Source organism: Rhinoraja longicauda, chromosome 13, assembly GCF_053455715.1.
Source record: "Rhinoraja longicauda isolate Sanriku21f chromosome 13, sRhiLon1.1, whole genome shotgun sequence".
Taxonomy (NCBI): domain Eukaryota; kingdom Metazoa; phylum Chordata; class Chondrichthyes; order Rajiformes; family Arhynchobatidae; genus Rhinoraja; species Rhinoraja longicauda.
In genome coordinates this window covers 843311-856641 of record NC_135965.1, presented here as the reverse complement: position 1 = coordinate 856641, position 13331 = coordinate 843311, and the positions used below count along the sequence as shown (strand labels likewise).

The 13331-nt window shown below is 42.5% G+C and overlaps 1 protein-coding gene across 1 annotated transcript in view; it reads left to right on the top strand.

Moving 5' to 3' along the window:
• The window catches only part of LOC144599345 (erythropoietin-like), a 57266-nt gene extending 47006 nt beyond the window's left edge, over positions 1–10260 (top strand). The window contains exon 5 of the mRNA XM_078410137.1: positions 10108–10260. Coding sequence (XP_078266263.1) covers positions 10108–10260 — 153 coding nt within the window. The remainder of the gene's footprint in view (positions 1–10107) is intronic.
• The last annotated feature ends 3071 nt before the right edge of the window (positions 10261–13331 follow it).

Below are 13331 nucleotides of genomic sequence, written 5' to 3'. Positions count from 1 at the left end.
TGGGTCGAAGGGCCTGTTTCCTTGCTGGAAGGCTCTATGACTCTACGACGATAGTTTTTGCCTATTTTTTCAACGTTGCTTCATTTTCATTTCAATCGAATGTTCGAAGCTGATGTTTGAAAGCTCTTTCTGCAGAGTTGAAATGCTTCTCAGGACAGGAAAAACAGAATTTCACCAAAGCTACAAGGACATGTGGCCAAAAGATCTGTCATTTCTTTTTCTCGCAGCTGGGAGAGATAGCAAAGTGGTTTCTGATTGAACTAACTGACTTAAAATGAACCTCCGCTCAGTCCACCTAAACCTACCTGATCTCCCAGCTGCTAAACACTTTAACTCCCCCTCCCATTCCCACACTGTCCCTTCTGTCCTGGGCCTCCTCCATTGTCAGAGTGAGGCCAAGTGCAAATTGGAGGAACAACACCTCATATTTTGCTTGGGCAGCTTACACCCCAGTGGTATGAATATTGACTTCTCTAACTTCAAGTAACCCTTGCTCTCCCTCTCTCTCCATCCCTCCCTTCCTACTTCTCCGACCAGTCTAACTGTCCACCTGATTTCTTTCTCTCTATGCTTCATTGTCATCTTCCCGTAGCTAACAATGATCTATTCGATATTTTCCTTGACCCCCACCCACTTTGATGTCTCATTTTCACACCTTACCCTTCCTTATCTCTGTGTCTCCCTTTCCCCTGACTCCCAGTCTGAAGAAGGGTCTCGACATGAACTGTCTCACCCATTCCTTCTATTGAAAGATATTGCCTGTCCCGCTGAGTTTCTCCAGCACTCTGTGAAACGTCACCCATTCCTTCTATTGAAAGATGTTGCCTGTCCCGCTGAGTTACTCCAGCATTATGTGTCGATCTTTGGTGTAAACCTGCATTTGCAGTTCCTTCCTACACATTGAAATGTTATTTGTTTCACTATCCACGTAGGCATCCTGACCTGCTGCTGTTTGTAGCATTTTCAGTTTTTACCAGACTTTCAGGGTGGGAATTTCCAACTTTAATGGTTTGGAAGCTGAAGCTAGCCAAAAATAATGAAGCTACGATGAAGAGGTCAGATCTCAGAGGGTTGTAAACTTGAAAGAGATACAGAGATGGAGAGGAACAGGGCCATCCAGGGATTTGAAAACCAGAGTAAAAATAATCAAGTTGATACACTGCAAAACTGGGAGTAAATAGGATTTGGAGATGGCAGCAGTATAATCTTAAATTAGCCAATTTTAGAACAAGATGGTCAGCTGAGGCTACATTGTAGGCCCCCCTCGGTCATGGCTGACCATGGGTGCTGCATCCTAGTTGGCTGCTTGCTCCACACCGGCTAGAGCAGTGTCGCTTGTGGCTGAAGAGACCAATGTGGGAGTGACAGTCTCTGTCACAAAGGTCCCATTTGTGTGTAGTCTCTGGTCTGTTGAAGTTGATGCGCTCCTTTCTGCGTGCCCGCTTGTCTGCCGCTGCGTTCATCACTTTCTCTTCCCCCGTTTTGAGATGTTGGTTCAGGGTTCTTCTCCACCTCGTACAGTCAGCTGCAAGGCTCTCCCAGGACTCCACATCGATGTCGAGCGCCTTCAAATCTCTCTTGCAGACATCCTTGTAACGTAGCTGGGGGCGGCCGATGGTTCTCCTCCCAGATGTCAGCTCTCCATAGAGGATGTCTTTTGGCATACGGCCATCGTCCATGCGCTGCCTGAGTAGAGTGTACATACTGGGAAGGCCAGCGTGAGACAGAATCTCAGCGTTGGACACTGTGTCTTGCCAGGATATACCCAGGATACGGCAGATGCTACTAAGGTGGAAGGTGTTGAGTCTTCTCTCCAGTCTGGCATATGTAGTCCATGTCTCACTGCAGTACAACAGCATGCTGTTGACACAGGTGTTGTAGACTGCTATCTTTGTCTTCACTGTCAGCTTTGGATTGGTCCACACTCGAGTTGTGAGGCGAGCGAGAGTTGTAGCTGCCTTCCCGATCCTCTTGTCAATCTCTGTGTCCAAGGAGAGGTTGTCGGTGATGGTGGAGCCGAGGTACATGAACTGATGGACGGCATCGAGTTCGTAGTCGTTGATGGTGCTTGCAGGCGGTGCCTCTGTATCCTGTCCCAGGACATTCGTCTTCTTCAGGCTGATGGTCAGCCCAAAGTCCTTGCAAGCCCGATAGAAGCGGTCCATCAATGACTGTAGTTCCTGCTGGGTGTGGGACACAACTGCTGCATCATCGGCGAACAACATGTCTCTGATGAGAGCTTCACGTACTTTTGTTTTGGCTCGGAGGCGGGTGAGGTTGAAGAGCTTGCCGTCTGATCTAGTACGCAGGTAGATCCCCTCTGTTCCGGTGCTGAAGGGATGTTTCAGGAGCAGAGCGAAGAAAATCCCAAAGAGTGTGGGAGCGAGGACGCAGCTTTGTTTGACGCCACTGCGGATGTCGAAGGGCTCCGAGAAACTGTCATTGAACTGCACTGTCCCCTTCGTGTTGATGTGGAAGGATTCTATCATGCTCTGCAGTTTTGGTGGGCAGCCGATCTTCGGGAGAGCCTTGAATAGACCATCTCTGCTGACGAAGTCAAATGCCTTGGTGAGGTCAATGGAAGCAATATGCAGGGGCATCCGCTGTTCTCTGTACATTAGACCAGTTGAAAACATAGAAAACATAAAAAATAGGTGCAGGATGAGGCCATTTGGCCCTTCGAGACAGCACCGCCATTCATTGTGATCATGGCTAATCATCCACAATCAGTAACCCGTGCCTGCCTTCTCCCTATATCCCTTGATTCCACCAGCCCCTAGAACTCTATCTAACCCTCTTTTAAATTCATCCAGTGATTTGGCCTCCACTGCCCTCTGTGGCAGAGAATTCCACAAATTCACAACTCTCTGGGTGAAGAATTTTTTTCTCACCTCAGTTTTAAATGGCCTCCCCTTTATTCTTAGACTGCGACCCTGGTTCTGGACTCCCCCAACATTGGGAACATTTTTCCTGCATCTAGCTTGTCCAGTCCTTTTATAATTTTGAGAGAAAAGAAGGACATTAATGGGGCCTTAGGAGCAATGAATGTGTGACAGGAAGGGGAGTATTTGAAGTTGCCAGAGTGAGGTCTTTATGATGCAGCAACTCAGGATGTTACCTGGGCTTTCAGGCTTGAGTTACAGGGGGAGGTTGGGTAGGTTGGGATCTCTTTAATTGGAGCCTAGGGGGCTGAGGGTGACCTTATTGAGTTCTGCACAATCGTGAGTGGCATGGAAACGATAAATGCCAACAATCTTTTCCCCACGGTAGAGAATTCTAAAAAGTAAAGGGCAAAGGTTTAAGGTGAGAGGAGAGAGCTTTAATACGGTCCTCAGCAGCAACTTTTCCATTCATTCTGTATCTGGAATGAGCTTCCAAAAGAAGCCATAGATATAATGACAACTTTTAAGTGACACATAGAAGGGAAAGCTTTAGAGAGACAAATGCTGGTAAATGGGATTAGCCCAATGTACCAACGGTCAGCATGGGCAGGGTGGGCCAAGGGGCCTGTTTCCTACTGTACAGCTCTATGACTGTGATTCTATCTAGGGTTCAAATAAACATCATGGATACTGCACATTGGCATCACAAGACCTATAACCTCAAACTAAAACTAAAATTATACCCACAGAGAAAGAATTAGTAAACGACAGGCAAAATGTGCAAAGAAGGACATTTGTCCCCGTGGCGAGCTTCTCATTCTGTTCCTGATCTGTGCTTATCTATTCTTGTTGAAAATAGAGCACTCATTGATTAAAGAGGTGAATGTAATTTGTACAGTGTACTGATCAGAGAGTAGTGACAAATGCATTAAAGCACAGTTAGCAATACAACTGCACATTGAAGGGTTCAAAGATTCATGACTGCAATTGCCTCCAGCCTGCACATATTGTTTATGTATAGAATGCCTTATAGGATTGCAAGCTGTTATAAATACATTTAAATGTTATCAGATATAAACATTTTCTTTATTACCAAAAGTCTAATTTAGGATCAAAGAGTAGCTGAACAATCTTTGTCTGAAGAAGGGTTCCGACCAGAAATATTGCCTCTCCATACCCTCCACAGATGTTGCCTGATCCGCTGAGTTCCTCCAGCACTTTGTTTTTTCCAAGATTCCAAGATTCCAGCATCTTGTGTCTCCTGTGTAGAGTCAAACAATCTGTCTGACTTTCTTCAAAACCAAGAGGACCCATAACCCTCCACAGGATGTAAAGCAAAGTTAAATACTTTTGCAAAATACTTCTTAACTTCTAATCTGTAGCATATTCTCCATATTCTCCAGTGATTAACACGTTTTTTTGAAAATGATTAAAGTAAATCAAGCTTAAAGGGGTGAAAATACGGATGACCAAGAGTTGTGATTTGCCTATTTTCTACATTTAAATCCTTCTACATCCTACTAAATGTTCACCATATAACCATATAACCATATAACAATTACAGCATGGAAACAGGCCCGTTCGGCCCTACCAGTCCATGCCGAACACTTTCTCTGACCTAGTCTCATCTACCTGCTCTCAGGCCATAACCATCCAATCCCCTCCCATCCATATACTTATCCAATTTACTCTTAAATAATAAAATCGAGCCTGCCTCCACCACTTCCACCGGAAGCTCATTCCACACAGCCACCACCCTCTGAGTAAAGAAGTTACCCCTCATGTTACCCCTAAACTTTTGTCCTTTAAGTGAATTGGTCCCTTAAGTGAATTCACAGTAATAGAACAGTCTTCAAGAGAGACTCTTGCATTTAAGAGAGAGTTCGATAATGGCTAACGGAATCAAGGGATCTGAGGAGAAAGCAGGAACGGGGCACTGATTTTGGATGATCAGCCATTATCATATTGAATGGCAGTGCTGGCACGAAGGGCTGAATGGCCTACTCCTGCACTTATTTTCTACGTTAGTCCAGTACTGGGTTCAATGTATAAAATCCTTAACATATTTTCCAATTGTCCTGAGTAGAAACTCATTCTTAATCTCCAAAGGGCCTGTTTCCGCACTGTATTTCTAAACAAAACTCAACTAAAGTAAACAAAACTAAACAAAACTAAACTAAACTAAACTAAACTAAACTAAACTAAACTAAACTAAACTAAACTAAACTAAACTAAACTAAACTAAACTAAACTAAACTGAACTAAACAATGGGGCCAGCAGCGATGCCACAGGCCACTGGTCACAGGCCTCCAATCCAAAAAACAATCTTTATAGATCAGCCATGATTGAATGACAGAGTAGACTCAATGGGCCAAATGGTCCAATTCTGCTCCTATGTCTTATGAACATGACAAAGTATTCATGGGACATTTTGAAAATGTTTAAGAATGGAGCAAGGTATAGAAGTGAAATGTCAAAGTAGAAATGTCAGAAGTGAATTAATTTTCTTTTCGCATTGGAATATCACATTCTGCATTGCTTATCATAATAACATATAACATATAACATATATAACAACTACAGCATGGAAACAGGCCTGTCCGGCCCTACCAGTCCACGCCGACCATTCTCCCTGACCTAGTCTCATCTACCTGCACTCAGACCATAACCCTCCAATCCCCTCCTATCCATATACCTATCCAATTTACTCTTAAATAATAAAATCGAGCCAGCCTCCACCACTTCCACCGGAAGCCCATTCCATACAGCCACAACCCTCTGAGTAAAGAAGTTCCCCCTCATGTTACCCCTAAACCTTTGTCCCTCAATTCTGAAGCTATGTCCCCTTGTTGGAATCATCCCCACTCTCAAAGGGAAAAGCCTACCCACGTCAACTCTGTCCGTCCCTCTCAAAATTTTAAAAACCTCTATCAAGTCCCCCCTCAACCTTCTACGCTCCAAAGAATAAAGACCCAACCTGTTCAACCTCTCTCTGTAGCCTAAGTGCTGAAACCCAGGCAACATTCTAGTAAATCTCCTCTGTACCCTCTCCATTTTGTCGACATCCTTCCTATAATTTGGCGACCAGAACTGCACACCATACTCCAGATTCGGCCTCACCAATGCCCTGTACAATTTCAACATTACATCCCAACTTCTATACTCGATGCTCTGATTTATAAAGGCAAGCATACCAAACGCCTTCTTCACCACCCTATCCACATGAGATTCCACCTTCAGGGAACAATGCACAGTTATTCCCAGATCCCTCTGTTCCACTGCATTCCTCAATTCCCTACCATTTACCCTGTACGTCCTATTTTGATTTGTCCTACCAAAATGCAGCACCTCACACTTATCAGCATTAAACTCCATCTGCCATCTTTCAGCCCACCCTTCCAAAAGGCCCAAGTAGACTTTGAAACTAATGTTGAACTTTAGTTAATTTTATAATTATAAAATAAAAGAACAGTTGTGAATTTGTGGAATTCTCTGCCACAGAAGGCAGTGGAGGCCAATTCACTGATGAATTTAAAAGAGAGTTAGGTAGAGCCCTAGAAGCTAGCGGAATCAAGGGATATGGGGAGAAGGCAGGCACGGGTTACTGATTGTGGATGATCAGCCATGATCACAATGAATGGCAGTGCTGGCTCGAAGGGCCAAATGGCCTCTTCCTGCACCTATTTTCTGTTTGTATGTTTCTAACACAATCTAGCTTGCATGGTTCCATATTCTCATGACAAAGTATTCATCGGACATTTTGAAATTGTGTAAGAACAAGGTGTAGAAGCGAAATGTCAAAGTTGAGATGCCAGAAGTGATTTTTTTTTTCCGCATTGGAATATGGCATTCTGCATTGCTCATCACAATGCTGAACTTTAGTGAGTTTTATAATTATAAACTAAAAGAACACAAACTAGCTTGCATGGTTCCATGTTCTCCTGATACTTTTACCACTATATTTACGGTTACCACAGAGTTGAGTGATAAAATGTTGGTTGCACTCTCAGGCAACGAGGAAGTTAATAATCATGCAGCACTTTGGCTAGGATGTGAAATTTGATGCAGTTAACACCACGAGGTGGGATTGTACAAGAGGCCCAATTCTGGGGCTCTTACATTGCTTTTGTGTGGGAGGTTAACAGTAACTTCAGCCTATCCTTGGAGAAATGGTGAGAAACGTTCTGTGTGCAGATGGCTGTGTTTCATTACACCACCCTCACAATTATTAAAGCACTGAAATGTGTCATTTGATTCATTCAGTCTGTATGTGCTGAGATTCTCCATTGAAGTTTACTTCAATGTTGTTTACAGGATGTATGACCCCTCACAGAACAGGCTTGAATAACTGACTGATGCTATCATACCATCAGTAGCATCAAGAATAATTCTTGCTTTTAGATGATTTCATAATTTAAAATTATTTTTCATTTTTTGAGCGACCTTCCGAGTGCCAGATTGATTGCAAACTTGTGTTATTCCTAATGCAATTAAACGGGTTGATCTGCATTGGATCTAGTCAACTGTTCTCAGATAAATCCCAGACTTACATGGACCCATCGTAACAGTAAGACACCGAAGATAGACATGAAATGCTGTAGTAACTCAGCGGGAAAGGCAGCATCTCTGGAGAGAAGGAATGGGTGACGTTTCTGGTCGAGACCCTTCTCCAGGCCTTCAGAAGGTCCAGCATCTGCAGTTCCTTCTGCCACATAACAGGGCAACATGCTGAATAGAACAGTACAAGTATGATTTTGCTCTGCCAATGCAGCCCATGTGAAGTCCAACAATGCACACACATCATGTGGGGATTCTGAGGAGTCCACCTGCCCTACTCTAAACTAGCCAGCTCTGATAGGTATGCCAGCTGCTCAGAAAAGGACAGGAAGACCCTTCAGAGGGTCATCACGACGGCCCAGAAGATCATCGGCTGCTCACTGCCCTCCCTGGAGCACCTGTTCAGCCTACGCTGCCTCAGTAGAGCAGGCAAAATAATAAAAGATCCATCCCACCCCGGCCACCGTCTGTTTGTTCATCTGCCCTCTGGTCGACGTTTCAGGTCGATCAAATCCCGAACAAACAGACTTAAGAACAGTTTTTACCCCAGGGCCATACGAGAACTGAACACTACTTTCTGCACTAGGCAACACTGTTAAAACTTTTGTACTTAATATAATTGTATTTATTTTGTTTGTGCATTTATTGCATATATGTTTTTACGCACCGTCAGGATTGGCTATTTTTTAATTTCGTTGTACTCGTTGCAATGACAATAAATGAATATTATTATTATATTATTATTATTATTATAGCATTGAATCTCCACTCATTTGAACGGGGTCGCCCATCCTGATTGGCTGCTTAATTTTATGCTAACTGTTTTTCATTATTTCATAGTAATTTAATGTATTTCGTTTAATTCTAATTTTAATTTTAGTTTAGTTCAGTTTAGAGATTCAGCGCGGAAACAGGCCCACTGAGTCAGCAACGACCAGTGATCCCAGCACACTAACACTACCCTACACACACTAGGGACAATTTCACATTTTATACCCAGCCAATTAACGTTTTGGAGTGTGGGAGGAAACCGAAGATCTCGGAGAAAACCCACGCTGGTCACGGGGAGAACGTACAAACTCCGGACAGCCAAGTACCCATAGTCAGGATCAAACCCAGGTCTCTAGCGCTGTAAGGCTCTACCGCCTTGCCACCATGCCGATAACCTTTTCATTTTTTCCTAATTATTCAGAGCAATCATAATCATCTTCAAATGTTTCTGCCCATTTGTGAAATGTAAGAGTTGTGACAAAACCTACACAGTGTTGTCAGAGGTAACATACAGAAGGCCCGTCTACAAGAACTCTTATCAAAGGCAGGCAAGGCACCATGGGAATAGGGCTTCAGCAATACCATCCCAGGGGTTCATTTATCACTGAAATCTAAAAAAAACACTAAGTGCTGGAATAATTTAACGGGTCAGGCAACATCACTGAAGGACATGGATAGGTGACGTTTCAGGTCAGGGCCCTTCTTCAGGAGGGGGATGGGAAGCTGGAAGAGTGGAGGGACAGGACAAAGTGTGGCAGATAATGGGTGGACACAGATGAGGAGAGGTTGGACAAAGGCCAGAGTTGAAAGACAAAAGCCATGAGACAAAAGGATTGAAGAGTTGCGAATTGTAAAACCAAAGGAACGAATGTGGGTGGAGAGGGAGGGGGCGGGTAGAATTGGGCGTGAGTGCAGGTGGGGCACAGGGAAAAGGGAGGGGAAGGCTCAGGACAGAATGGTCACTATGGGAATGGGAAGGGGAGAAAAAACCGGGAGATCCAGTAGGCCTTGGCAGGCCAAGTGCAAGCATTCGGTGAAATGCTCACCGTGTCTATGGGTCACGGTCAATGGGTAGGTCTGAGGAGGCATCCAAGAGCTGGCACCTGGCCTCAGACGTCGGCCGGCCAGACAACAACAGCCCCTCCCTTGTGGGTGGCCTTAATAACTATGTTAGGATTGTTGCAGAATGAGCTTGGTGTTCAGAGGGGGTGAGATTGGAGTTTAGTTTAGAGGTACGGTGTGGAAAAAGGCCCTTCTGCCCACTGAGCCCCGGCCGATCATCGACCACCTGTTCACTCTATTTCTTTCCCATCCAACATACTGGGAGCAATTTCAGGAGGTCAAAAGTAGCTGTTACTATATTGGTCACTTAGCAAAATGAGCCAGCAATGAATATCAAGGCAAAAGTTGTTGACATTTCAACTGTTTGTAATTTATTGCCATAGTAAATGATTTTTTACCATGAAGGTCAGTTCATGATAGAGCATCATGAAAAGATCTAGATTTTTTCTCATACATTTTTGGTTTAGATTTATGGAGGAAAACGATCAGAAACAGATGGTTTCCATTAAAACCATATTGAGCTATAAGCTGCCTCATCCTGATTGGTAATTTTCTTTATCCAAATAAAGAGGCTAAAATGTTAGTACTTTTACTGTTTTAGTTGAAATTGTACTCTTTTATTTTCAATTGAATCAATTCACTTTCAGTCTGGAGACTTAATTCTGGAGAGACATTGTCCATAAACCATTACAATAATGGTCCATGATGGTCCATAATAAAGGTCCATAAACCATTACAAGTCCTGAAACATTTTGCTAAGTTTCAAGGGACCTGCTGGAGAATACTGATGATATTTCAACAAACCAGTTACTGAACTTCTGTTGTATTTTACAGGACACATCAAATCGGACTTATAAACTTGCAAGGCCATTAATGGGAAGAACTGTACAGAATGTATTATACACATACACTCGCCTGATGTGTGGAAAGATCAATATATTTTACCGGGAAATGGCAGAAGAATATTGCAAAATGAGAAAAAGGTGACACCAACCAGCTTCCTGCATGTGGGTGCACTTTGTGGAGTTCAGCACTGAATGTTTGGAGTATAGTGTGCATTGGAAGAGAAGGGAAATGCAAGTTTTTAGTTTAGGAAAAGTTACCAAATGCTTGTTGCAATTCCAACGAATTCCAAGACGTCACGTGGATGCACAAGGATGTGGTTGCAACATGGAGAATATCTCACCCAACTTACTTTGGCAGTTTTCTATTCATTTTTTATAATCCGTAACCTTAATAGGCTTGTTATTGTATTTTGTTACAAAATAAGTGAACTTGCTTTAACCTCAACCAAAGTAACAATTGCAATTTATCAATCAGAGTAATCTTTGTTGAGTCCAATCAACGATTATGTTTTACATAAAATAATATTACTGATTGGTAAAAAGAACTGTTGGGTTATTAATGATATATCTACACTTTATGACAACAATGAATTATTCAGAGGTGCTGCAATGGAATTGCCTGCACATTTTATAAACAAAGTATACTAAGATATCGGCTTTCAAATTGGTCATATTTAATTAAAATATTATAAAGTGTCCTAACTGGTTAGAAAATGGTTGGAAGCCATCACAGCTGACTTCTGTACTTTGAGCACCCCTCTAAATTTGTAGTCAAATTATAATCTCAGGTCAATATATTTCATCTGATTGACAGGGACAATTGATGGGAGCTATCAACCTGAAATGCTAACCCTGTTTCTCTTTATGTAGATATTGCCCAATTGCCTGAGTATTCCCAGCATTTTCAGTTTTTGTTTCTGATTTTAAAGACATCTGGACAGATACATGGATAGGAAAGGTTCAGAAGGATAAGGCCCTAATGTCTGTAAATGGGGCCAGCTTAGATGGGGCATGCTGGTTGACATGGACAAAGTTTGACAGAAGGATCTGTTTCTGTGCTGTATGACTCAATGACTCTATGATGTCTCTATTTCCAGCATTCGTGACATCTGCTTCTGACTTCAACGGTGTGCTCGTTAAAGTATATTTAAAGAAGATTTCTGTTAGTATTTTGAGAATATTACTTTTTTTTAAATTAAGCATGGTAAAGAGGTCCTGCACTATTTATGAAGGAACATAATTATTTCAGTACATCCACAATATTTAGTTTGTCATTGCAAATGTTTTGGTGAATGTAAGTGAAAAGCAGTTCGAGATCTAGAAACATCAGATTGCACCAGAGAAGACTGCAGTTATCGTCTTAGACATAGAAAAAAAAAATAGGTGCAGGAGTAGGCCAGTCGGCCCTTCAAGCCTGCACCGCCATTCAATATGATCATGGCTGATCATCCAGCTCAGTAACCTGTACCTGCCTTCTCTCCATACCCACTGATCCCTTTAGCCACAAGGGCCACATCTAACTCCCTCTTAAATATAGCCAATGAACTGGCCTCAACTACCTTCTGTGACAGAGAATTCCACAGACTCACCACTCTCTGTGTGAAGAAATGTTTTCTCATCTCGGTCCTAAAAGACTTCCCCCTTATCCTTAAGCTGTGACCTCTGGTTCTGGACTCCCCCAACATCGGGAACAATCTTCCCGCATCTAGCCTCTCCAACCCCTTAAAAATTTTATATGTTTCTATAAGATCCCCCCTCAGTCTTCTAAATTCCAGCGAGTACAAGCCTATTTACGACTTGCGTCTTTTTACGAACTCATTTGCAGCACCTCAAATTAACGAGACATTGGCAGGGGAATGCACCACTTATCTGATGTTCTATCTTCATGTATATTTTTATAGCTACTATATTTGGATTATAAACAGAAAAATCTTGAAATAGTGCAGGAAGGAACTGCAGATGCTGGTTTAAACCGAAGATAGACACAAAATGCTGGAGTAACTCAGCGGGACAGGCAGCATCTCTGGGGAGAAGGAATGGGTGACGTTTTGGGTCGAGACCCATCTTCAGACTTAGATAGTTAGTGTCAGGCAGAATTTATGGAGAGAAAAATAGAATTAACATTTCAGGTTAATGGCCTTTCATCAGAACTGATAATAGCTTGAAATAAACAGATTTTTAGATGCATTACACTGGGGAGGAGAGAACAAAAGGCAAAGTTCACGATAAGGGAGAAAGCAGAAGAAATTAAATAACAAAATAGGTGGCAGGGCAAACTCATAAAAGCCTATGTGACAGTATTGGGAGTCCAACTTGTATACTGATTTGTGGTAGAACTGAGGCTTTTCCACCAAGTAAAGAATGCGTGAAATGTAAATGCAGCAAGAAGAGGCTCAAAGTAGTCAATATTTTAAAGATTTATTTAATTTCCTTGTGGGTCCAGAAAGATAGGATTGCAAAATGTAGTGTCCCCCTTTCCAGTTCCTTCCTCGCTCTCATTTTGTTGTGTCAAAGACCATTCCTTCACATCCAAAGAACAGTAATCTGTTGCCTGCTATTACAGTCCAGTCTTGGCCATCCCTTGCCCATTGATTTTAGTCAATTGACTTAGGAGTTTCGTTTTTTAGTTTAGAGATACAGAGTGGAAACAGGCCCTTTGGCCCACCAAGTCTGCACCGACCAGTGATCCCCGCACACTAACACTATCCTACACACACTAGGGACACGTTACATTTATACCAAGCCAAATACCTACAAACCTGTACTGCTTTGGATTGTGGAAGGAAACCGAAGATATCGGAGAAAACTTACGTGGTACAGCTTGCTTGCGCTCTACAAACTCTGTACAGACAGCACCCATAGTCGGGGTCAAACCCAGGTCTCTGGCATTGTAAGGCAGCAACTCTACCGCTGCGCCACTGTTAAAATCAGGCAAGCACAAATAAGCTCAGGATGGTTAACTGCACATCTCAAACCCCACCTACCTGATTCCTATCCCAGATTGAAATCCAAAGAAAAGTGCTTCTTCTCAGTCTCTTAATGCGAAGAGGTAATATAACTTCCAATCAGAAACATGTGCTGAAATTCAGCATGCATTCACATCAGTTTTTTATTTGAATGTGACCTTAACCAATAATGTGAATAAAAATGTTCAAGTTAAGGATAAAATTGATTTTAAATATTGAAATTGTATTGTATACTGTATTTTGAAAT